The 27,470-nt window shown below is 26.7% G+C and overlaps 1 protein-coding gene across 13 annotated transcripts in view; it reads right to left on the reverse strand.

Moving 5' to 3' along the window:
* by (focal adhesion protein tensin) overlaps positions 1-27,470 on the reverse strand; it is a 202,944-nt gene that overhangs the window by 31,634 nt on the left and 143,840 nt on the right. For 12 of the 13 annotated variants that reach the window (XM_015320809.2, XM_015320808.2, XM_015320807.2 and 9 more), the window contains 6 exons: positions 19,189-19,311; positions 9,211-9,441; positions 8,559-8,722; positions 8,259-8,408; positions 4,696-4,993; positions 4,186-4,423 (listed from right to left, as the gene is read on the reverse strand). In XM_015320809.2, the coding sequence (XP_015176295.2) occupies positions 4,186-4,423; positions 4,696-4,993; positions 8,259-8,408; positions 8,559-8,722; positions 9,211-9,441; positions 19,189-19,311 (1,204 nt within the window). Of the gene's footprint in view, positions 1-4,185; positions 4,424-4,695; positions 4,994-8,258; positions 8,409-8,558; positions 8,723-9,210; positions 9,442-10,434; positions 10,934-19,188; positions 19,312-27,470 lie in introns of those variants that run through there. The other variant, XM_015320818.2, reaches the window with a different exon arrangement.

A 27,470-nucleotide genomic window follows, 5' to 3' on the forward strand; every position in this document is an offset into this window, starting at 1 on the left:
ATAGTGATATTTGACAAATCGAAGAAATCGATTAGTTAAATCGTTAAAGGAAATGATCTGTATCCTGATGTGATTACTTCTATTTCCAATGATATAAAACGACAAGATTTCCCAAAGATTACTACTTGTTCTCTTACACTTTCCAAGAATAAACTTTCCCGCCGTTAAGAGAATCGATTCCGAGAGTTGGATTTTTCTTTAAGAAAGAAATCGATCTCTGTGCTTATACGTAAATATACCTGTATGTGTCTGTGTCTGTGTGTTTGTATGTGGTAGTATACGTTCATGTGGTTTTACCAATTTTGAATAAAACGAATTGAAATCTACCTAAAACGTCAACTTGTACCATCTTACTTGTTAATCTGTTTTTCTTTTAAAAGTAAACAACAAAGTATAGATTTTTGTAATACACTGATTTTGTTAATAATATTATAATAAATAATTATAAATTATTAATACCGATTTTAAGTAGTAGAAAATCCCTCTTTTTTTTGTTTTGCAGTTTTGTGTGGACGTTTTGTTTTCCTTTTTTTCGTAACTTAAGTGAAGGTTTTACACGTTAACGACAACTAACGTCAACAGACATACACATACAAGCACGCACACACACACACACACAATCGAAACTTAATCGAAGTTTGAAAATTGAACTAGCACAGAAGGAGGTTTCGTTCAGTCACGTCGACGAAATGGAAATGCGCGAAAACTATCAACTCAGAGTTTCGTTCCTTCTCGTCGTTCACGATGCTAAAAATAAACTTACTCGAAACCCCACCACGGAAACCACCTTCTATCCATCTTAGAAATTAACATCCCTCCCATCCTTATTATTATTATTATAATATTTACTGTATTTCATAAATTTTAGTATTATTATCATATGTATAGAAATTATTAGAATTATATTGGATTGTTAGGAAAGTAATTTCATTATTTCTTTAGTGAAAATGAAGACAATATTCATTTTGAAATTAAAACCTAGACCATTCGAGTGAGCGTGAACAGTTGAATTTGATAAATTTAACTTCTTACCGATCTCACGTGTTGTTATTTGTCACTTTGCATCAATTCATGCATTCATTGTGTCAGGAATAAACGAAATTACTTTTTGAATTTAGTATTGTATATAACTATTGTAATTTTTTTTAAACAAGAATAAACAAAAGTAGAATGACGAATAATAAAAAAAAAAAAAAGATTTAATAGTAAATGTTTCATTCGAAATAAGCAACACACAAACGTCTAACGTTTCTAACGAGAAATGTGTTGTGTTTAATTTTAGACTAGTACATTTCCGTAAGGTTCCATTTTTCTTATTTCTATTCATATATCTATGTCCCTTTTTCTTTATCCATTCTTCGATCGGCTAATTTCTCCCCAAAGAAAAAAAAGAATCCCTTTTTTGAAATGTATTTATTGTAATAAAAATTATATGAAAATTAAAAAAGATCAAAATTGAATCTCAATCGTTAAATTAAAAGTTCAGTCAGTTATACGTCAAATTTTTTTTTTTTTTTTGAGTATTTTCTTTTGTCTTTTTTAAGTTAAAAAGTGGAACTAAAAAGTAAAAAAAAAAAAGAAAAAAAAAAGAGAGAGAGAGAACAAAAAATTCGATCATAAATTTAGTTACCGACACTTCTAGGGATAAAAGGGAGGAGAATGTAGGTGTCTATACTTCGGTAGGGCATTCAGAGCTGAAATTGATTTCAACTTGGTCACACCCCGTAAAACTTGGTCAAAGGGTCGAGTTATAGACGGGGGCGGTATTGGATAGATGGAAAGATAGATGGATGGATAGATGGATAGATAGATAGATGGATCGTAGTAAAGGTGTCGTGGTTATATGCAACCCGATCAGCCTAACCTATCTTCTTCGTGGTTCTACCCTCACTAACTCATCACCGAACCACCCTACGCACGACACTCTATTCTCCCACCACCCTTCACTCCCACTCCTAACAGTACCACTACCACTAGACACTGCATTCCCCAATCATCCTCACCCTCACCACGTCCCAACCACCACTAACAGTACCACTAGCACTACCACTAACTCATGTTAAACACTCATCACTTTTCATCCCTACTTCAATCAGAAACTTATCCCCAATTTTCTACTTTCTTCTATTTCCTTTTTGAAACTACCCACTTTTCTGGTTCCAATTCTGATCAAATACATGGAATTCTTTTCTGTAATGTTATTGATGTTTTTTTTTTTTTTTTTTTCTATTTATCTATTTATCTTTTTTTTCTTTTTCGTAAATCGAAGAATTTTCGTTTACTGTAAACGTTTTCAATCAAAATTTGTCGATGATACTTTTTGTACTTTTGGAAATCTTTTCTATTATATATTATTTAATATATTATTTTTAATATATTATATAATATATTACTAAAATATTTTAATAATTATAATATAATATAATATATATATATTTTAGATTACAATTTTAACACATAATTTTCTATTATATTATTTAGTATATATCTAATAATATAATAAATACTAAATAAGAATAGAAATAGAATATTAAATAATTTAATAATTTAATATTAATATATTTAATTAAATATTAAATAATTTAGAATATTAAATAATTATATATATATATATAGTGGGTGTAAAAAGTATTTGTAAACCGATCGGAGTTAAAAATGACAATTCAATTTAAAGTTTGATTGAAATAATGACAAATATAAAACAGATAAAATAGATAAAAAAAAAAAAAAAAAAAAAAAAATAGACAAAACTAACCTTCGATGTAAGATTATTGAAGTATTATTACATACATACATTACATCAACTAAACTATTAAATAGAATCTGACGTTAGACGAATGGTTAGTTCGACCACGTTCGAGGTCGATGAGATTAAAGATTGACGTTGAGCCAACGATCACGAATCGAGATTGTTCGAGAGATCGATTGAACTGATAACAAACTACGACCACCACGACTACGAAAGATATTTCACTTCTTTTTCATTTTATTATTATTTTATTATTATTATTATTTTTTTTTTATTAGCCTGTCATTCAATATCGAAAATTGAAAAGTTTACAAAATTATTGTAGAACACGAAACAGTTTGTGGGAGTGAGTGAATGAGGGGAGGGGGGTGGGGCTGGGGGGTGGATGGGGAGGATATAAATATGACAAAATTACAAAACACCATAGAAAATACTGCTAGTCTATTAATTGGCTCGACCTTTGATCTATTTTCAGTTAAGGGCTCTATATCCGTGTAGTGGGAGGAGGGAGGGGGATTGTCGCTATGAACCTGTCGTACATTTTTTATTTTTATATTTTTTTTTGTTCTTTTTTTTTTTTTTCTCGTTGGCAAAACGTATTTCCGGCAGGATTAGTCAGCCGTTCTAAATGCACTGTGCTAACTACGTTTTCGACGTTCTTCGTTTATCTTTCGTTCTACTCTCATTCTCTCTCTCTCTCTCTCTCTCTCTGTCTCTCATTCTACTCTCATTCTCTTTCTCATTCTCTCTCTTTCACTCTTTTATCTTTCTCATCGTATCTCGGCTCGATGGTGTAGCGCCAAGTTATATTTCTGACCAGCCCCTACTTTTTCTTGGATCGAGATTAATTGGACACCATTAAAGTTCCCTCACAAATTATTATAACAAATTTTAATTGCAGTATTATATTATATAATAATAATAATAATAATAATAATAATAATAATAATAATAATAATAATAATAATAATAATAATAATAATAATAACATATATATATATACTGCAGAAATATAATTAAATATAATATATATAAAAAAAATAATATAATATATAATAAATAATATATAATTATATAAAATAAAATAATAAAATAATATATATAGAAAAAAAATATAAATAAAAATATAATAAAAAATTATAATTATAATTATATATATTTAATTATATAAAATAAAATAATAAAGTAATGTTTATAAAAAAAAAATTAATATATAAATATAATTACATTATTAATTATATGATACTATATTATTATTTAATATTATATAATTAAAAAATATTATATCCGTTAATTAATATAACTCGAAAATTATATTAATGATTAATTAATAAATTATTGTATGAAATAATTCAGATTATTATTATTATTATTATTATTGTTATTATTATTTGAGTAGTTATTAATCGATTTAGTATAGAATAAGATAAGCTTACCGTCATCGCTTATCTCGAGATTCGTGTAGCTGTCCCAATGAAGAATAGGATCGTGATGAGCTGAGGCATGGGGCACAGCGGGTGTTGGTGCTGGAATTGGGCCATCCTGACGTTTTGCATCAGTCGCGAAATAAAGGGTCACTACGCTATCGGGTGGACATCGTGGATCTTCACAAGCTACGTCAAGTTCCGAACGGGGAAATGACACTACGTTTTCTGTGATGACACATGTGTGGAACTAAAATACACATAATTCACATCATTTATTAAATATACATTTTGAAATATAAAAAAAAAAAAAAAAAAAAAAAAACGTTTAATCGATTGAAAAGTTAAGAGACCAAAATTCATCTGATAAATTGAAATATTTTTTTGTTTTTACATTGAACTAATTTATTGAGAAAAGAAATTTAGAACTTAAGCGTATAAACAAATCAATTTTAAATGTTTTAATAATAATGAATAATGTAATTGTAATTGTGTTGGTAAGAGATTGAAAATAAAACTTACCTGTAAGGAGAACATAACTTCTCTGCTCTGTTTGGAATATACCCTATGATAACATTTAACGAGTATGTCACCTCTCAAACGAAGACCACCTAGATTAACCGTGAACTCACGAGCATTCGTCACCGAGTACAAATCCGATGTGTAAACGGGCGTCAATCCTTCGTAGACTTTGAGGAACGCTCGACATCCGGTAGGCTCGAAGAGTGGCACTCCGAGTACAGTAAGGTGTGTCAAGTAAAGTGGAGATTGGCTGATTCTCAATGACCCAGACAATAATCCACTGAAGTACTCAATGTATCTGTAAATTATTATTCATCATATTTTTATTAATTATTACCTTTTTTTTTTTTTTTTTTAATATATAGAGAGTGATCTGTAACTGGTGGTACAAGCGAAAAAGGGGTGATTCTACATGAAAAAAATAAATCGAAAATATAGAATAAAGATTTCTCGTTTGAGACTTTGTTTTCGAGAAAAATCGACTTTGAATTTTAACAAAGTATGCGTGCCCTTGATCACGTAGGTCTTTCCGATAAGTCCGTAGGGTCTTTCCGATAAGTCCGTAGGGTCTTTCCGAAAAGTTCGTAGGTTATTTCCGAAAAGTTCGTAGGTTTATTCTGAAAAGTTTGTAGAGTATTTCTGAAAAGTTTGTAGGATTATTCGAAAAAGTTCGTAGGATATTTTTAAAAAGTTCGTAGGTTCGTAGGTTCAACTTTTTGTTTGTTTTTTTTTTTTCTGTTTCTCTCCCTCTCAAACATATAAATCTAATTTTATAAAATATAATAAATAAATTAAATAATTACAAGTTTAAAATCTAGGAACTTTATTACAAGTAAAAATGTGATATCGTGATTTTCCTAGTTTTAAAATAAAGAAAGTATTAGATAAACCTATTCTAGTTTACGGTACACTCTCTCGAAGATCTCGATAATAGAATAACACGCTCGTGAAAGCACAAGCATGGTTAATGACATGCTAATGCTTGCGGTTCGTGTAATTAAGGGTGAAACTCGATGAGATGGAATCATGTTGGTCATCGTTTCAAAGAAGAAACAATCTCTCTCTCTTAGTAGAAAGTAAAAGAAAAATAGAATTCAAATCTTTTAATTATTATTCATTATTTTAAATCATCAAAATTATATTTAACAATCTCATATAGTATAATATATATATATATATATATATATACATATGCCAATGGGGTTGAAAAATATGTCTTCTTTTCATCTCAAAAACTTTATTTCCAAAAACACAAAAATTTCTAACTTCAATGATTTAAATTAAATATATTTCTAATAATAATATTAATAATATATATTTATTAAATTAATAAGATTATCTTTTCTTAAAAATAATACGAGTTTGTTAGATTATCATCTCGAACTACTATTTTTTTCAAATATCAAAAAATTCCTAACCTCTACGATTTAAATTAAATACATTTCTGATAATAATATTAATAATATACATTTGTTAAATAAATAAGATTATTTTTTTCTTAGAAATAACACAAGTATGTTAGATTATCATCATCTCGAACTAATTCATATCTGTCCTTGATTTCCGACATTTCTATTCGTTTAGTTAAATGCATAATATATAAATGATCCTAATCATAACTGTTAATTGAATTCTAGGTTATGTATTTCCATAAACCGTTGATCTATATATATATAGATATTATCTTACTTTACATTAAATATAAGACTGTAAACTTATGCTGGAAGGAGTCTGATACTTATTAAAGATTTATGGAAGTTTAAACAGGAAGGACGACGTTGAAGAAACGTTACTGGCGTTTAGGTTAGAGAGAACATTATGATTGCGGCTCATTAAACTTGTTACATACAGCTTTTACACGTTGAAGAGATGAAAATGATTACGACGAGTTACTATACTTGGGTCAATGGTGCGTATTATTACGTATATGAAACCGGACGAGGGATTTATTAATTGTCAAGGACAAACCTAAAGTAATATCTTATCTTTATCTTTTTTATCCTATTCCACTTTCTAGTTTTACTTTTTTTAAATAAATTCAACCTTTTTTTATCATGTAAATTTTGTTCAATAAAGTTGATCGATTTACGACTCGTATTATTTCAAATCATCTAATTTTATTTCTTCAGTTTGATCTTTCACTTCGTACGGGGTTTTTTTCTTTTTTTTATCTTATGGTTGTATGAGAATGTTATTAAAAAAAGTTTCTTTCTTTTTTTTTGTTTGTTTGTTAATGTAATAATACTGACGATTTGATTACCGTTGGAATGTGTTGTTGTTGTTTTATACGTGCAAGAATTTGATACACGACGAAAATTTAATCTTTCTGAGATATTGAATTTCAATGTTTGTATTATTTTTCATGATATGTTATACTCATTGTGAAAATAATAAATCATCGTGTAAAATATACAATTTTTTTTTTTTTTTTTTTTTTGTTAAATTTATATTAGAAATATTATATTATCAAATTATTATAAGTGTATAATAAAAAGAATTATATATCTACACAAATAAAATTATAATTAATTTAATTAAAATTTATAGCTTGTAACTTATTTTACGAAAAGGTAAGATGAAAGGTAAAATGAAGAATTTCAATTATTATAATTGTATAATAAAACAAAAAAAAGAAATTACCTATAAATAAAATAATTAATTTAATTAAAAAAATATTGAATATACCGAATGATCCTATTAAAAAGATAAAAAATTAATTAGAATTTATACCTCGTATCTTATTTCATTTTACAAAAGGTGAGATGAAAGGTAAACTGAAGAAATATTTTCAAAATAAATCAAAGAAAAATTATACAAAAATATAGAAAAAAAAAAAAAAACAAATATAATACAAAATTAAAAAATATCATGTGGGCAGATTACACGTGTTCGAAGTGAAACCTTCGGAAAACTAAGTTTCGAGAGAAACATACGACTGCAGAATATCAGGAGTAGGATAATTGTTGGGTTTATTTGTTATAATATTATTATTATATTATTGTTATCACATTCAAAAATTATTATACGTTTTATTGAAAACATATATAAATAGTTAAGATATTACACAGCAAGCAAGTTCTCAATTCAAAGAAATGAGACGAATTGCTTCTGGTAACTAAAAAATGCATGGTAACTAAACACCTCTGCTAGTGTAGTAAACATCTCTATAGTAAGGTTTTTTCCGAAAAGTAGTGAGTTTGTTTCTTTTTCTCTCATTATTTAGTATGGCAACCGTTTCATAGCTTCGTTACATAGCTCCGTTTCCGTTTATTTACTTTTCAGATCACTCCCATTCTAAAGAAGTTTTCACTTCAAAAAGAAAGTTTTCATTGGAATATATCCATGAACTATGAATGTTGGTTGGTTGATACGAGGAAGGGAGGGAAAGGGGGGAAGAGGACCACGCCTACGTTTAAAGGTAAAGAAAAGTTTATGGCGTTATCTGAGGAGTTATTCGAGATGGGGAAGGCCGATAAAATGAATTTTCTCGTCGTACGTCAACAGGTAGGTAGGTAGGTAGGTAGATAGGTAGATATAAGGTCGTGTCTGTTATAAGTTGTTACCTTCGATGTGATGGAACTTGTAACGATCCGATCTTGTCATCGAGGAACCTTCTCATCGCGAACCTGTCCAAGGCTTGATCGCGTCCACCACAAATGCTGCTGTAATTCATGTAAGCTGATACCGCCACACCCAATCGTTCCTTGTTACCCCTTTTCATCAAGAAACATAGAAAAAAGAAGAAAAAACAAATATATATAATATTAATAATATTTAATTTTAATTAATAATCAATAATATAATAATAAGATAAAATATTAAATATATAAAATTATAAAATACTAATTATTAATAATAATAACCTTGCGTGTAAAACGACTACACGATTAGGTAAACCGTTCAACCAGGAGTCCAGCTCCTTGCAAAGGGCGCATAATCTTTCCAAACTTGGTGCCAATCCTTGTGGCCAACCAGCTTCTCTCGTATTTGATTCACCTGTTCGTCCTGGAGATGACAGGTTGAATATCTGCGAATATTCGTAATATATATATATATATATATATATATATATACATACATAGTTTAATATTAATTTGAGATCAAAATTATAGGATATCAAATTATTATTAAAATTTTTATTTTATTAATTTATATATTATTATATTAATTATATTTTATTATTAATATATATAATAATAATAATATAATTTTAATATATAATTATTTATAATATATTATTTATAATTTTTAATATATAATATATAATTTTATTTTTTATAATATATGTTCTTTATTTATATATTTATTAAATTATTAATAAATATAATTGATTTATTATTATTATTATACGATATAAAATTATAGTATCGTAAATACGTTTATATTAATTTTTCCAACAAATATAAATAATAATTAATATAAATAATTAATATAAATAATTTTGTTTTAAGTAATACATAGGAATGCAATGAAAATAAAAAAAAAAATAAAAAATTATGATGCATTTTTGTTTACCATATAATTATCAGCATGTTTTCCTCTAAGAAGTGTAGTGGCATGTTCTAAAACACCTTGTGCATCTTCACGATACCAAAGAGCTATTATCCTTTCCGTGACATAACATAATTCCATAACTTCTGTGACCCTTCCCCCACTGACGCCTTTTCCGACGACGTCGACGCTTGACGAATCCGCGCCGACGCCTGGCGTTCTCGCAGGTGTTCCCGATGATTGAACAGTTTGTACCTGTGGAACATGTTATACTTATATCAATAACAATTACATAAATGCTTGTTTTCTTACAATTATTTATTGAAATGATCAAATCAAAAGTTCTACTCTTATCAATCATATATTATTAGGTCGAGTTATAAGTAACTTCCAATGCGGCTATGTAGAATCTATTTTTCGTATTTATCTATTACTAGGGGTTCCCCGCCACGAGTTGCTGTGGCTCACAATCAGTCCGATCTACACGTTTTTAAGTCAACGAATTACCTTATACCGCCATCAGTTAAAATCTTATCGAACTAACAGAGATAATCATGACTCTTTGTTAATAAACAAATAATTCGCAATAAATTGAGATATAAACTATCCTATCTTTCAAGTTGGATGATATTGCACACAGTGTGCAAAATTTGATTAAAATCAGTTCAGTTGTTTAGGAGTCCATTGCGAACAAACAACGTAACAAGTAATTTATATACGGATTTTCGATATCACTATATAGATGAGAATTCAGTTAGTCTTCTGTCAACTTTTTTATGCAGTCAATGTTACATGTAACCGTTTTTCTTAATCACTGAAATGGATAATGGTAAAAAGTGCATATTCGACATGTAATGCTTTAAGAAATTGAAACAAGGCAATAGCACTAAAGTGGCAACTGAAAAAATATGCAGCGTATATGGTACAGAACTGATAACTGATAGAGCAGTCAGAAATTGGTTTGTCAAATTCCGTTCTGGAGATACGATTCTTAAAAGATGAACCGAATGTGCAGGACGTATTTCCGACTTTGATGAACCTTTTAAAGGTAATATTGGGGTAAAATCTAATAGATACGTTGAACAATTGCAAAGAGTGCAAAAAAAAAAAACTGCATGAAAGGTGTCTTGCACTTATCAGTCGTAGAAACGTCATTATTTGTCTCACATAAAAAACGAAAGTTATTTATGACTCGACCTAATATTACACATCCAAAAATAATATTTTCTTCAAAGGTATTTTTATCACCTTCGTATACTTGGGTGCGTAAACGATCCTGATGATGTAACACTGCCGCATGACGTCGAATTTATGATATCACGATAACAAGACATGTAATAATCCAAAAATATTCACGTTTATCCAAACCAATAACTTTCAACTAAACTCTATTATTTATTTATTTATTTATTTATTTGCTTGCTAGCAATAACAAAGAATAATAAAGTAATAGATAAGAATGAAAAGATTAGATCAAAAAATATTTGATGGTGTCACGGGTGGGGGGAGTGGTGATGATGATGATCAGGGAACAATATGAGTGAAGGAAGAAATGAAAACGTAGGAAAAGAAACGGTTTTGAAAGATAGATAGATAGATAAAATAGAATAGGTTGAGTGAAAGAGGAAGATAAATAAACAAATAAATAAATAAATAAAAAATATAATAATAATAAAAGAAAAGATACAAAGAAGACAGGAGTGTAGATAGGATGAGGATGATGGCACCACGTTCCTAGATGCACTGTCGAGTATTGTATTTCGTCTGGTTCTACGAGATAGAGGAGTTACACGCGAGAAAATTATGCACCAACGAGGATTACGAATAGTAGAAACGTAGTAGTCAACGTAGTATTTCTTATATATGTATATATATGTATATGTGTGTAACACTATAGACATCTTTTGGCTTTGAGCTTGTCGCGTGCATTTTAACTTTAACGTTTCTATGTATACATATATACATATATGTGTTAATATGTGTGTGAAGATAGATAGATAGATAGATAGATAGATAGATAGATAGATGTGTGTAGGTGTGTGTATGTGGCATTTAAGTGCATATCCTGTCTTGACTTTAGTATGCGTATGTTCGTCCTCGACTTGGTACATATTCGTGTATGATGTAACGAATTCGCGCAGGTAGCGTGACTTCTCTTTAACGAGCATAGAAGCGTGACTTAGAAATAGATAAATAGATATATATATATATATATATATATATATATGTGTGCGTGTAGGTGTGTATGTTGTATTCGTTTATTTGTATATTGTGATTGTATAGACAACGTGCTTAGACGCGATTGTGTGTGTGTATCTTTACTTTAAGTTTATAAATTAAAATTACATAGCACGTATAAGATCGTCTTTAGATTTGATGCTTTAGGAATAGTCATTATTGTTTGTTTGTTTGTTTGTATTATGTTTTTTTTTTTTTTTCTATATTAATTAGAAAGTTAATTTTGTATTATGATGGTCAAGTAATGGTCAAGATGGATTATTTGTGATTTTTATCTTTAATACAAGTTTAAGGATATTTGTTTTTAATTTGATGAGATTTAAGTTGAGTTTTTGTTTGTCAAAAGTAATATTATTATAATTAAATTATAAAAAATTAAGATGGTAATTTAATTTTTAATATAATAATATTAATAATTATTAAATATAATATATTATTTATTAAATATAATATAATATTATTTATATATATATATATATATAGATTATAATATTTATGAAATATAATATTAATAAAATTAATTTAATATAAATATAATATTATAAAATTAATATAATAATAATAATAATATTATTATAATTATTAAATTATTATTTTAATATTTTAATTGTATTATTATTATATTATTATATTTTTTAATTTAATTTAACTACCATAAAAAATAATAAATTTAATTTGATGAAACACATAACATCAAATTCCTATTAGATTAAATTTAATCCTAATTAATTATTCTAATCGATTATTCCTATCTAAAATTAATTAACAATATTAAACTAATACCTTAAATGTAATATAATTGTAATACGATATTACAAGTTAATATTCCTAATGTTAAAAAAATAATAAAAAATATTCCAAATCAAAGAAATGGGATTCTATCGAAAAATTATCTCCCCCCCGCCCTCTCCCAAAAAAAGAAAACACTTATAGATATCAGACAAGAAATGAAATATCTTATGGTGTTATAACATTTCTTTCTATCTTTATTTGACCCCATATTAAGAAATCTTTCTTGTGTTTTTTTTTTTTTTTTATTATTTTTACTTTTCAAGTTATTGGCTGACCATAACCGTGAGAAATACGAAGGACATTTCTACCGGTCCGGGAGTGGTCTCAAATCCCATGAAACGACATCTGCGGTAGGAGCTCAAGATGTAATAGCAATTTTACACGTGAGACTTAACGGTGGTAGGGGGATTTATGAGTATACATATTTTTGAACACAATCACGTATAGATATATATATATATATATATATATATATATATATATATATATATATATGTGTGTGTTACATCTATACATTGACAGAAAGAAAAAGAAGAAAAAAAAAATGGGCCTGTTGGACCCATGAAAGAAGGAACTTGCTGCCACGTTATGATCCCATAAACGTATTTTTAGAGACCGCCGAATCTCTCCTTCCACCACAACACATACACACACACACACACTCATGCATTGTAAGAATATATGCAATACACATTTAACATTTCTTATATTCCTTTTTTTTTTTTTTTCAACGTATATGATCGCCCTTTTGAAAAGCCATAGTGACCGACCTACCAACCAACCAACCAACCAACCAACCAACCAACCGACACGCCTTTTTTGTCGGCACGAGACATGGCAATCGTTAAATTTTCAATTTGCAGCCGAGTACGAGTAAACTTGCGTGGGTGAAAACCGCTCGTAGATTCGGCAAAAGTCAAACCAAAACGGTTGATAGTTTTTTTTTTTTTTTTTTTCATGGTTTGCCCCATAATGCTCTTATATAAACATGTATATATGTATGTAGTAAGAAAGAGAAAGAGAGAGAGAGAGAGAAAAAAAAATTAAAGAATAATTTTCTTTGACCAATCGTATCTTCTATTTATGATAATGGTATAAGGTTTATTTCGATAACATTTTGGAATTTAATATTATTTCAATGTTTTCTTTTAACTTTTTTTTTTAAATCAAATTTCGAATTGAGGCAAAAATTACGAGTACACTCCGAGTGCACTTTACTTTGTATCTCTTTCTCTTTTGAATGGTACAATTAATTATTGTAATTGGTGATAACATTGTATATGTAATTATAACAAAGAGAGAGATAAATAAACGAAAATTGGTCAATTTTATTATTTATATTGTAACATAAAATAATTAATGATATTTTATTAAATTTTGTTCGATTCATTGTAAAGTTTATCTTTATAATTATGGTGCATAATTAATATGTATATATATATATACATATATATACATATATATATTAAATTTTAAAATTACTATCAAATAAAATTAAATTAAATTATAATAATAAAATTAAAAAATTAATATTAATTTTTATTTAATTAGATATATTAAATTATATAGTTGTTAAAAGAAATAAATTATATACTATATATATAATATAATATATAATTTATATTAATATATAAAATTATTATTTTATATATTATATATATTTTTTATATATATATATTATATATATATAAATTATAATTTATAATATAAATATATATAAAATATATTTTAAATATATTATAAAAATATATATTATATTATATAATTTCTAAAAAAATTAATATTAATTTTTATTTAATTAAATACATATATAATATCAAATTAAAATAGTTCTAAAAATCTTGTACCATCTATGGTATAAAAATGATGTAACTTTAAATATATAAATATATTATATATATATACCATTTAAGTTAAAATTCATTTATATACATCCACATGTGAAATCATTTAAGTAAAAGTGCAGAAATCATATTAAACGAACCGGTACAAGGTGATTTTATGGTATTAACGCATAGAAACGAGAACGTTACAGTTTGAGTAGGAAGAGACACCCACATAAATACATTTTCACTCTCTCTCTCTCTCTCTCTCTCTCTCTCTTCTCTTTCTCTCTACTTCGATTCGAGAGTGAACTCGATCGACTCTTTAAAAGCTCAAACCGATCTCGAGAATTTATTGAATCTACGTCATTTCTCGTTGAAGTATCTCGATATAGTCAATGTTCTGTCGTAACATGGTATAGTCTGTCTGTAAATAACGTGCTTACTATAATTATCGTCTAATTAATTGAGATCGATCGTTGTCGTCGAATGAAACGTTAGAAATTCTCGCATAAAAACAGAGAGAGAAAAAGAGAGAGAGAGAGAGAGAGAGAAAGAGAGAAAGACTGAAGTGAATAAGTGTATATTTCTGTATGTGTGTTTATGTGTATGTGTGAGAGAGAGAAAGAGATAGAGAAAGAGAAAGAGAAAGAGAGTGTGCAATAATTACGCTCGTAAATTTCATTTCTCGCTCTTGGCAAGTAACACGATGAAGTATATTTATTGCTAGTTTAAACGAAGATGATTATAAAAAACGATATTATGCTACCTATTTTATTTCTTTTTTTTTAATATTTTTTTTTTTATAATATATAAAATAATTCTTTTGTTAATTTGTTCTTAAATGATTAATATATATATATATATATATATATATATATATATATATATATATATATATATATATATAAATTTTATAATAAATGTATTTTATTAATTTTTTATAATAAATATTATTTAATTATACTTATAATATTAATAATATAATATAATAATATTATAATAATATAATAATAAATATAATATTAATAATTATAATATTATATAATATAATATTTAATAATATTATTTATTTAATTATTTGATAATAAAATTTTATAATAAATATATATATATTTTTTTTTTCTATTCATAATTACGAACAAACTCGTTTTCCATATTATCAAAATGTATTTGTGATCTTATCTACATTTTAATTTATTTTATTATTTTTTTTTTTTTAATATTAACATAAATCATTAAAGAAAGATGAATCTTTTTCTAACATTGAAAACTTTAAACTTCCAAGAAAGTTTATGGTCATCGATAAGAATTGATGATTTATCCTGTTTCTTAAGTACCTTAATAAATATTCAATATTGAAATAACTAATCAAATATACATACATATATATATTTGTTCAAATCAATTTGTGTGAAATTCTTTTTATATATATATATATATATATTTAAAAAAAGAAGAAAACAAAAAATAAAATAAACGTCCAGTTATTTCAAATAAAATCTAAACCTTTTTTTTCAACATTTAGATTTTAACTTATACAATTTAACGTGTGCACAATTTACAAATTTTTAATATTTTCATTTGAAATAAATTATACGAGAGGCATCGATTTAAATACACGTAAAAAAAAAAAAAAAGAAAATTTTATTGATCAAACTTTATAACGACTAAAAAAAAATAAAAAAAAAAATAAACCAAAGTAATAAAAATTGATTGAAAAATATATCAAAGACGAGCAGCAAATATTTACGAGACAGGTAAAAGGGGAGATAATTTTAATATGAAAATGTTATTTTCTTTTTTCATAAAATAATAATAATAATAATAATATTAATAATAATAATAAAATAAAAAGAAAATGAAGCTGATGAAAAAGAAGAAAAAAAAAGAAGGGATGAGATGTTTGATAATATATAGTGATAGTGCTTAAGAACGTATCTACCTTTTACCTAACCTTACTCTCAGGTGATTTTATTATAAACTCTTTTTAATATAACGCTACCAGATTACCCCGTAGGGGCCCTTTTTACTCGACGTTTTCCTTTTTCCAACTTTAAACGTCGATGTATAAAGAAAATTATTCGTTGAAACGGCAATAAGATAGAATATTATACGAACCACGTTTACCTATCCTATCGATTTATCAGCACGATAACACACGAATATACTACGTTTCATACTTGTAAGCAAGTATATATGTAATTTATTCAAGGAAAAATTGTTGTGTAAAAGTTTTACTTATAAAAACAAAAACAAAAAAATATTTTTAAAAATAGAAAAAAAAACACACACGGTATATATTAGATTGTCAAGTATGAAATGGGGCAAAAATGCACATAATTGAATTTGATTTTGCCCCATTTTATATTTGATAACCTAATATATATATATATATTATGTCGAGTAATTATGACTAATTAAAGATTAAACCGATATTATATTATTTTAAAAAAGAAAACAAACAGAACACAGAGGTTGGGATGGGTGGGTGTGTTGAATCACCCACTTTTAATAATATTTATTTTTCATATATATTTGTTTAATTTTCTACCATGTAGAAAAAAAAAATAGTTGTACAATTCGAACTTTGGTATTCATAAAAGACTTTCAATACAATATTTATTTATTTGTTTTAAATTTGCAATGTGTTAATTAACAGAATGTTTGTAACATTTCGTTCATTTAGTTCGATAACGTGACATGAATACTAAAAATTCTAATAAAAAATACAAAAGAGAGAGAGAAAGAATGTATATAAAAATATATATATATATATGTATATATGTGTATCGTAGTAGTATTAAATTTCCAATTAGAAATAAAACGTTGGCCAATTAGGTGGATTAACGATAATTGACATTAGTCGCGCAGTTTAACGTTGGCACACAAGAGCATCATGGACCTGAACAATTGCTCCCGATTAATCGCCTGGGGTAATAATTATTATTTTTTCACTAGTCATTTTCTTTTTTTTTTTTCGATCCCTACCATTTAACACACCATATATATACTAGGGATGCCCCGTCACGCGTTGCTGTGGCTCACAATCAGTCCGATACACACGTCTTTAACACGTTCACACCAGCGCGTACCACCGGTGGCCCGCACTAGACTGTCTCATCGGGCGGCGCGTACCACCGATGGCCCGCACTAGACTGTCTCATCGGGCGGCGCGTACCACCGGTGGTCCACCTTGGTCCAGGTTTGAACAAGCAAATATCACGCGCCGCCAGATGAAGCGCATCTTAGATTCGAGTGCCGCTCCACAGTGCAGACACTGAAAATCGGCGCCGGCATCAACGTGTTAAGCTAATGAATTACCTTATACCGCCATCTGTTAGAATCTTATCGAACTAACAGAGATAATCATGACTCTTTGTTAATAAACAAATAATATTGCGAATATAAATTGAGATATAAACTATCCTATCTTTCAAGTTGGATGTAACTGTACACAGTGTGCAAAATTTGATTAAAATCGGTTTCATTGTTTAGGAGTCCATTGCGGACAAACAATGTGACACGAAATTTATATATATATATATTAAGATTATATAAGTAAATAAAAAATAAATAATAAGAAAACAATAAATTTATGGGAAAGTCTAAATTAGGTTTGAATGAGTTATTAGAGGAAAAACTAAAAAGAAAATTTCAGTTCAATTTTGATCTAAAATCATCTAAAATTACATGGAATATATTTAATTACGTAAAATTGCATATTTAATGAAAAAATAAATAAATAATAATTTAATTGCAGATAAAAACGTTAGATATAAAGATACAAAACTTATATAAATGAAAAAAACAAAAAAAAGGGGTGTGTGTAATTATTCTATTTTAAAATGATATTTTCATCTTTTGGTTTATGATAGACGCGTGCGTGCGTGCGTGTTTAGTTCTAAAACTCGTATAGTAGTGCACACGATAAGATTAGAAGGTAATAGAGTTTAGCAAGGAGCACAGTTAATAGCCATAGTCTAACGATTCGAAAGGCTCGTTTGTAGATAAATAGAAGCTAGGAATATAATCGTGTTGCTTTACTATAAGATATTTTACGAATGAACGATAAAGTCGGCCGGCCGGCCCGGCCTCTTTAGATTTCAAATGACTTATTATAGAATCGAGATTAACTTGTTTTAGTTTAGATGAGAATAAGAAAGATGATGATAATATTAGATTTTACTAAAAAAAAAAAACACTTTTGACATACTAATAATAGTATAGCATACATTTGTTATTGTATGTACGCACTGTAATCTCACTTTAACGATAAAATCTACAATTCAATTATACGGAACAATAACTAGAACTAAAAAAAAAAAAAAAGAAAAGAATTAAAAAAAATCTTGTGTAATATAATTTGTTTTTGCAATTGTAAAAAAGCGAGTTTTCAAAAAAAAAAAAAAAATAAAAAATAAAAATAACTCGGTTTATTTGTATCCAATTACCGTTTCGAAAGTTCTCGTGACTTTGTTTCAATATTTATTACATATTAAATTCATAGGCGGTTTCTTCAAATAGATAGTTCAGATATTTCAAATTAGGATTTAAGTTAAAAAAAAAAGAAAGAAAAAATGCAATTAGATTTTGAAATATTTCAAAATATGAAAATAATTCTAATGATATGCTTCGGTAAACTGAAATCATACGTGAAATTGTTTTTAGATTAAATAGTAAAGTTTACCACACAAGTATGATGATATTATTATTATGGGTGAAACACGAAATGAACCAGAATTATAGTACTTTAGATCGATTGTGTGTTTCTCGTTGTTGTTGTTGTTGTGTAGTAAGTTTAGAGGCATATGTAGAGTTTGTTCACTGTATATACAGTATGTATGATAAAGATCGTTATGTGTGTATTTACCATTCATGTTAACATCCAATTTTCTCTAACATACATTTTCCTATATATTATCTATTTTTGATTTGTGTTTGTTCAACTATACTTTCGAATTGTTTAATTTTACACTTTGGTATTTTGTAAAAATTAAGAAAAAAAAATTAGACGAGAGATTGCATGAAATATTAATAAAGTTATGGAAATTGTTATTTGATTTAAAACCTTGTAAAAAAAAAAAAAAAAAAAAGAAATACTTTCTCATATTACCATATTTTTCTTTCTTTTAAAATAAAACCTCACCTGTTGTTGATGTAACTGATGTTGGTGTTGTTGCATAAGTAGTTGTTGTTGTTGTTGTTGTTGTTGTTTGTTTCTCGCAATGGTATTAACATTTTTTGGCTGTGATTCGTAACCCCCATTGTGCTGAAACATAAAAAGAAATAAAACATGTTAATTCTTCATTTTTTTTTTTTTAATTATAAAAACATTTCTTTTCTTTTGCTTTTTGTTTTCGTTTTCGTTTTCGTTGACGTTTTATTATTGAGAAAGAAAATGGTTATTGTTTCGTTTATAATTGCGACAAGCTATTTAAAGTTGTCGTTTGAACGTTTAATTATTCATAATATGAAAGTACAAACCTCTTTATACGTAAATGGTATTATAAGTGTGTTAGTAGCTTTTGCGTGGTATTAGTAATGATTGTAATTTTATTTTTCATTTAATGCGAATGAAAATTTTCTTTTTTATTTTCAAATGCATTAAAATAATATATTAAAATTTTATTTTATATTTAATATTAATAAATTTTTTTAAATATTTGAAATGATTCAAATTTATTTTATTTCAAATACATTGAAATATAATTATTGAAATTTTATCTTTATCTAATTTATTTTTCAAATATTTCTTTTTCTTAATATTTTAAATAATTAACATATATTTTATTTCAAAATATGTTAAAATATAATTATTGAAATTTTATTTTTCAATAATTTAAAAAACAAAGATTTTAATTAATTTTACTAATTTTACTAATTTTTTGTTTTAAATATTTCTTTTTTCAATATTTTAAATGATTATCATCTATTTTATTTCAAATACATTGGAAATATTATATTAAAGTTTGACTTTGATCTAATTTTTTTCTATAAATCTTCCTGTTTTTTTTTTTTTTACATATTTTAAACAATTAACATCAATTTTATTTCATAATACATAGAAATATTTCGAACAATGTCCAAAAAGATCATTGCAATTAATAAACGACGAGACATTTGGCACGATACCACAATTTCTTCTTTTACTCTTGGAACATAGTGTTCCAAGATTTGCACACGCAAAAAATAAAATGAAAGGAAGAAGAAGATCAAAAAAAAAAAAAAAAAGGAAGGAAGTTTGGGAGGTTGTGGAAGAATGATGGAAAATGACACACCTCTCTTTCGATGTGCAGGGCTGTGTGCCAAACGGTGAATGCTATACGGTGCAAAAGCGTTTCAGTTTCTTCTCTCAATGGTGTATCATCCTTGAGATTATTGTTCATATTATCCTGTCTTGAATCACTGCTGCAACGGCAACAATTTGCACGAAGCCATGCACGCGACAGGGTGCTACTACTGCTATTCGATGAACTAGTCATAGTTTTTTTTTTTTTTGAAGTGCAAACTTCTTTAGAATCAGAGTGATTTGAAAATCGTGAAACGGAAGAAATCGTGAAACCCCGATGAAACAAAAATAATTAATTAATTAATAAAATTCAATTTTATCATTTTATTCTATATATTAATTAATTAAATTCTATAAATAAAAATTCATTGTCACAATATGTGTTTGTCCACTAATAATTCCGAAACTATTCAACTTATTTTCATGAAATTTATTTCATTTCACTTAATGATTTTTGTCCAACTTAACACATAGCACAATTTTTATCGAGATTTTTTTTTTATTATTTTTTATTACTAATTTAAAGATTATTATTTAGAGGTTATCTAGGTTCTGTAAGGTTCTTTCAATAGATGACACTATATTACAATTCAATTATTTCGAAGCTTGGTTTTCTTTCAAGGTTTTTCACTACTATCGTGTGTGATCTGCACACACAAATCTGTTTCTTTCTCATTTAAATAATAGACGATAATATTATCATTCTATTTTGTTTATATTCGATTAACAATAATTATAGTGCCAGCACGTAAATTAATACTGCAAGATTGTATTCGAAAAATATTTCTTCTTCTTCTTCTTCTTTATTTTAATTATCGTTTCGTAAACCCTGAGTGAACTTTATAGGAACGAGATGGTTTTCAAAATAAAACGATTTCAGTTGACAACGAGCTGAGAAAAAATAAATCTTCTGTTTGTTTATAATAATTATTATATATATATATATATCTTTGGAATGATCTTATTATAAAGTGGTATCGATAATATAGAAATCTGTAGATCTTTCTTTATCTTTTCACGTATAATATGGTATACTATATAAAACACGACACGTGTCTATCCTCTCATGCGCTGTTACTGCTGTTGTTGCTTTTCCATACAAACGAATGAGCCACCGCCTTTTTTTCCACAACCTTGTTACATCTATTTTCCTCAAACAACAACCTTTTTCTCGTTCTCTTAATTTTATTACGTTTTCGTCCTTTCTCCAGGTAAGACGAGAAAAATAATACATGGAATACAGATATCTTTTGAAGACTGCTGCTGCTGCTGCTGGTGCTGGTGCTGGTGCTGGTGCAAACTGTTGTCAGCCGCATATCTCTGGTCCACATTGTACAGGCGCCCAGAGACGTGTTGAACTTTGAACAATCTTCATAAAGAAAGTTTCTTGATCAATTGAATTCTAACAACACCTTTTTCAAATGATACAGATATCTATTGGATCACGTGACTCTCTATAAGGATCACTTCGGAGTTTCAAGGTCAACAGTAGATGCACAATTCAACTGAGTTTCCAATTAACCTTTCTCACCAGATATTTTTATTATTTAATTGTATTATATATGAAAATACTGGGTGCAGAATTTTTTTCGACGAGTTTGAAGACAAAATAATACGAAGAGATGTTATGGGAATTTTTTTGGATTATTAGGAAAAAAAAAAAACCAAAAAATCGCGACCTGGGTCAACCGGGGGAAAAAAAAAGGAACGTCGTCTGCGCTGCACGACCGGGAGGAGCCGCCCCGATGCTGCGGCTGCTGGATAGAGGGATGAAATCCTGGCTGCACTCTGCTAGACTCGACTCCGACTCTCGAGTAAAGCTCCAGAAGGGGCTGGGTGCTGAAAGGAGGGATGCCGAGGGATGTGGAATGAGAAGGGGAACGGGATGGGACGGGTGGTTTGATGGTGGGGGTTGGAGGGAACGGGTGGTTACTAAAGGGGTTAGATTGTGAGGGGTGAAAGGAGGAAGCAAAAGAGAGAGAGAGAGAGAGACAGAGAGAGAGAGCTTGCCAACGTTCCCGGTTACCATGGTGACCGTGTGTCGAGCGTGCGAAGTTACACGCAGGCTTGGGGATTCCCCTGCACCGCCCTAACCTAGGGTTTTGCTCAAAACTACGTTTCCGCGTTGAATCCACTGAGCTCACAAGTGTACCCAGTAAATTCTACTAACTTTATCTCTTTCTCTTTCTCTCTCTCTTTCATTACGAGAAGATACACCTGTATATTTATATACCTGTATAGAAGTGAAAAAGGAAGTACGTGTTACAGCCTACGTTTCGTTCTACTAAAGGGAATCCCAGGGCTCTTTTCTGTGTCTAACCGGAACAGAATGAGGAACGATGAGGATGGGGGTCTTATATATATAGATGTGTCTTGAAACTACTTTATATCTTACCCTCCTTTGCCACTCCCTCTTTCCCTGTAATTAGGGCAAGGTTTCCTATGTTTCAACCACACGCGCTACCTTTTTTTTTTTTTCTTTTCTTTTCTTTTCTGTCTTTTCTTTTTTATTATCGTTTCACCTTTGCCATTGCCATTTAATTTCATTGTGGTAACTTGATAACATACGTATGTATATAGGTATATAACTATATATACGCAGAGAAACGCATTTTTTTATTATATTCATTAAGTAATAATTTTAATAATAAAATGTAAATTATTCATTTTTAAATATATAATTAAAAGAATCTTTTTTTACACAGATTGGAAGTAATTTAATTTTTTGTTGTATTTGTTGTTTATTTTTTTATTTTTCTAGATTAGAAAAATAATTATCATAATTTTAATAATAAAATTTAAATTATTTATTTTTATTTATTAATTATTTCTTTTTTTAATATATAATTAAAAGAATCATTTTTTGTTTACACAGGTTGGTGGTAATTTAATTTTTTGTTGTATTTTTTTTATTTTTTTTTTTTATTTCTTTCCTTCTAGAATACAAAAAATAATCTTTACGATCATTGTGTTTTTTTTTGTTTTTTTTTTTAAACATCGTAAGAAAATTTATAGAACGGAAACTTTGAGATATATATTTCTTTATTCGAGTACGATATTTTCGATTGGATTTTCTTTTTTTTTTTTTTTTCTTCATCGTCGTTGTAAGTAAAGATAGAGAAAATAGACGAATTATGTGAATCGTTACTACGAAGTAAGATATAAAGTTTTACAGTTTTACTTAGTAATGGTTAGAAAAAGGAGAAGATACGATAGTAACAAGGATAGAGTAGCATTTTATGAGAAAGTAAATCACTTTGGCAGATATATCTACCTTATTACTGAGAAAAGGAACTTCGTCCTTTACTTCGTTTAGAAAACCGCTAACGCAAAATGAATGAAGATAACTGACGATGAGATTTGTCCTTTTGCAAAATCAAATTTATATTATTATTATTATTATCGTGTTTCTTTGCAAGGATGATTTTATTTTATTAAATTTTACGAAATTTCTGATTTCTTCGTAGGTATACGGTATTACGAAAACATTTTTAAACACTCGGTCAAAGGTTTGTAATTTCTTAGATTACAAAATTTCGTAGTTTAACCATTTTTGGATATTATTTTAGTGGGAATGTACTATTTGAAGAATTATTGCAAAAATTTTGAAAGATTTCGTATTGACTCGTAAATTATTATTTTTCTCTTTCTCTTTTTCTTGTGTAGAGTTTGTTCTTTCCTGTGTGTTTACTTATGGGTATTTAAATACTTACAAACCATTTAGGGAATAATTTATCGAAAATTTATGCGAAAGATTCTGACTTCTTTTTTTAAATATTTTTCTCAAGATTTCATATATATATATATTATACTATATTACTGTGAAAACTATTTATAATAGTTATTATAAAATATAATAGTTATAAAAAATAATAATATATTTATATAATATTTATTGTATTAGTATTAGTATTATATAGTAATTAGTATTACACATATACTATATTACTTTAAAAATTATTTATAAAAGTTATAAATATAATAGTTATAAAAAAATATAATATATTTATAATATATAATATATAATATATATATGCTATATAATATATAATATATATTGTATTAGAGAGTATTATATATAGCCTATATAACTATATATTATATTATATTATTTTAAACATTATTTTTCATAGTTATAAAATATAATAGTTATAATATATTATAATATTATATATTTATAATATATAATTTTTTGTTTGTTAATATTATAATTTTCAATATCACAATTTACTTCTTAAATTTTCTAATCTTCTCTATCTATTTTTTTTCATACATATTTTACCTCTCTCTCTCTTTTTTATTTTTTTTTTATTTTTAAAGTATCATTGGCTTATTCTCTCGTGTGCAATTAGTTTTCGTGTATTAAAATATAAAATCTTAAAAGTAATTGCATGTACCAACCGAGTTTTTTTTTCCGTGAGAGACTCTAAATTTTTTCAAATAAAATAATTAAAAAAACGTACTTTTTTAGAATTTTTGTAAATAACGACGACAATTCTATTTTTTTTCCTTTTTTTTTTTTTTTTTAATTATGTTTTTAAACGAGATTATAATTTTCTTTTGCAAAGAGTTCTCTCTATTTATCTTTTTTTACTTTTTACATACTTTGCATTTTTTTTTTTCAGAATACTTTATCTATGGTAACACACCATGAAAAGATAGTTGAGGGATCGTTTTTTTGAAAGTAAATTTATGCTCTGGCAAATCTCAAGTAAGAAACAATGTTTACCGATGAACAAATTCGTCCTTACAAAATAAAATTTACATTTTTTTTCTTTTATTCTATGTTTTTTTTTTTTTTTTTTTTTTTTTTCTAGAACATGGTAATAAAATCTTGTCTTATATCGTTTTTTTTTCTTGTTTTTTTTTTTTTTTCTATTCGACATAAAATAGATAAAGAAGAAAGAACGTTTAAGAGAAAAAGAAAAAAATGAAAAGAAAAAAGAAACGTTGAAGGTTTTTAGATAAATTTACGATGTTTGTAACCTTTCTTTGAATTACATAAGCTTTCGACTTCATTATAAAATTCAGATTTTATCTATGCTGTTCGTTTGATTCCCCTTCCCTTCCAATCTTGTTTCTCCCACTCTCTCAATGTTTTCCTATTAACATCGATTAGATAAAATCTTCGTGTCGAACGTAAAAAAGACAAAGAAAATAATTTATATATAAATATAGAAAATATATAAATAAAAATATAAAAAATACATAAAATATAAAAAATACAAAAAATACAAAATACAGAAAATATAAAAAATAAATTTAAAAAAATATAAATACAAATATAATATAAAAAATATAAAAAATACATATTATAAATATTTAGTAATATAAAATATTTATACGTTCAACATTTCATGTAACGACATTTATATGTATATATAACAAATATAAAAAAATATATAAATAAAAATATAATATAAAAATATAATAGAAAAATAAAAAAAAAATATGTAAATAAAAATATAATACAAAAATATAAAAAATATATATTATAAATATTTATTAATATAAAATATTTATACGTTCAACATTTAATGCGACAACATTTTAAATAACTACAATACAATTTAAAAAAAAAAATAAAAAAATTCTTGATTAGTTATTCGTCAAAATGATTATCATAAGAAATATATGATTCTATGAAGAAGAAAAAAAGAAGAAGGAAATAATAATAATAATAATAATAATAATAATAAAAAAAATAATAATAATGTCACAAAGTATTTATCGAAACGTAATGACTGTAAATACATGACGGGGGAGGAGTTTTAAGAAGCTTAAAGAAGAAGAGAGGATTACAAATACTGGTTTCCCCCCACATACGTGTGTGGGGGAGCAGGGGGGGGGGGTGCTGGGGGGACAAAAAAGTTACTATACGGAATGTCTAAGAATCGACGACGTGACGAGCATAAATAAAATATAGAAATAGTATTTAAATCGATTTAAATACTAAAGTTAATACACGTTCGATCGACTAATCCTGACTTAATTGACTTATGTCTTGAGAAGAATGTAAGTGTAAGAGAGAGAGAGAGAGAGAGAGAGAGAGACAGAGAGAGAGAGAGAGAGAGAGAGAGAAAGAGATAAATAGATAGAAATGATAGATAAAAATTTTCAAATGCATTACGTTCAAGAATCACGTATAAAAGATCAAAGGGAGTGTAACACAGCTGCTAGACTTGCTACGAGGAATAAAATATGCGATTAATCGTGACGTATGATCTTTGGAATGAACATATATGTATGTATATATATATATATATATATAGTTGATGATTCTAAAATGTGATCATTATCTTCGAAGAATAATTTATTACATTTTATACATGCAAATTATTAACTTTTTCTTTTTATGTATATATATATATATATATATATATATATATATATATATATATATATATATATACGTACGTATACATGGTTGATTATTTAAAAAAAAAAAAACTAGACTAGTTTTCTAGGTTACTATCAATATTTGTTGTTGTTGTTGTTGTTGCTGTAATCACTTCGTTTGAATGAATTGATCATATTATGATCATGAATGAATAATTGATCATATTAATAAAATATTTGATGACGTTTTGGGAATTTTGTTTTTTTTTCGTCAACATATTTTGGAATAATGAAAAAAAATTAATATAACAGTAGGAAAATAAAAATGTAATTTTATAAAAAAATGAAATTTTTTATGTTCACAGTATTAGCGAATTTAATTATTCATTAATTACGATGTTAAATAGTTTGAAGTAACCTGTAAAATAATAAACGTGGTAGTTTTTCAAATAATGAAAATTGTTAATGTCAAAGGGGGTTTTAATTTTGAAATTAATATTCAATTACTTTTTTTTCTTTTTTTTTCCTTTCTGAAATATATAATACACACACACAGACACACACGAAGATTGAAATTACTTAAAGAAAATTATTTGACAAATTTTAGAAAAAAAAACTTCGTGTTAACTCTTTGCGGCATAGAATTTCAAATAAATAAAGTAGCCCTATGATGTTGCATAGAAATTTGATTACGTTTTAAATAAAAACAAAATTGGTATATTTTTTTTATAAATAAAGGTATTATTACATAATGTAATAATGTAAAAATAAAAACAAAAACAACAAAAAGATTTTAATAA

Source organism: Polistes dominula, unplaced genomic scaffold (assembly GCF_049000335.1).
Source record: "Polistes dominula isolate Pdom_NZ unplaced genomic scaffold, Pdom_raw_medaka contig_82, whole genome shotgun sequence".
Classification (NCBI taxonomy): domain Eukaryota; kingdom Metazoa; phylum Arthropoda; class Insecta; order Hymenoptera; family Vespidae; genus Polistes; species Polistes dominula.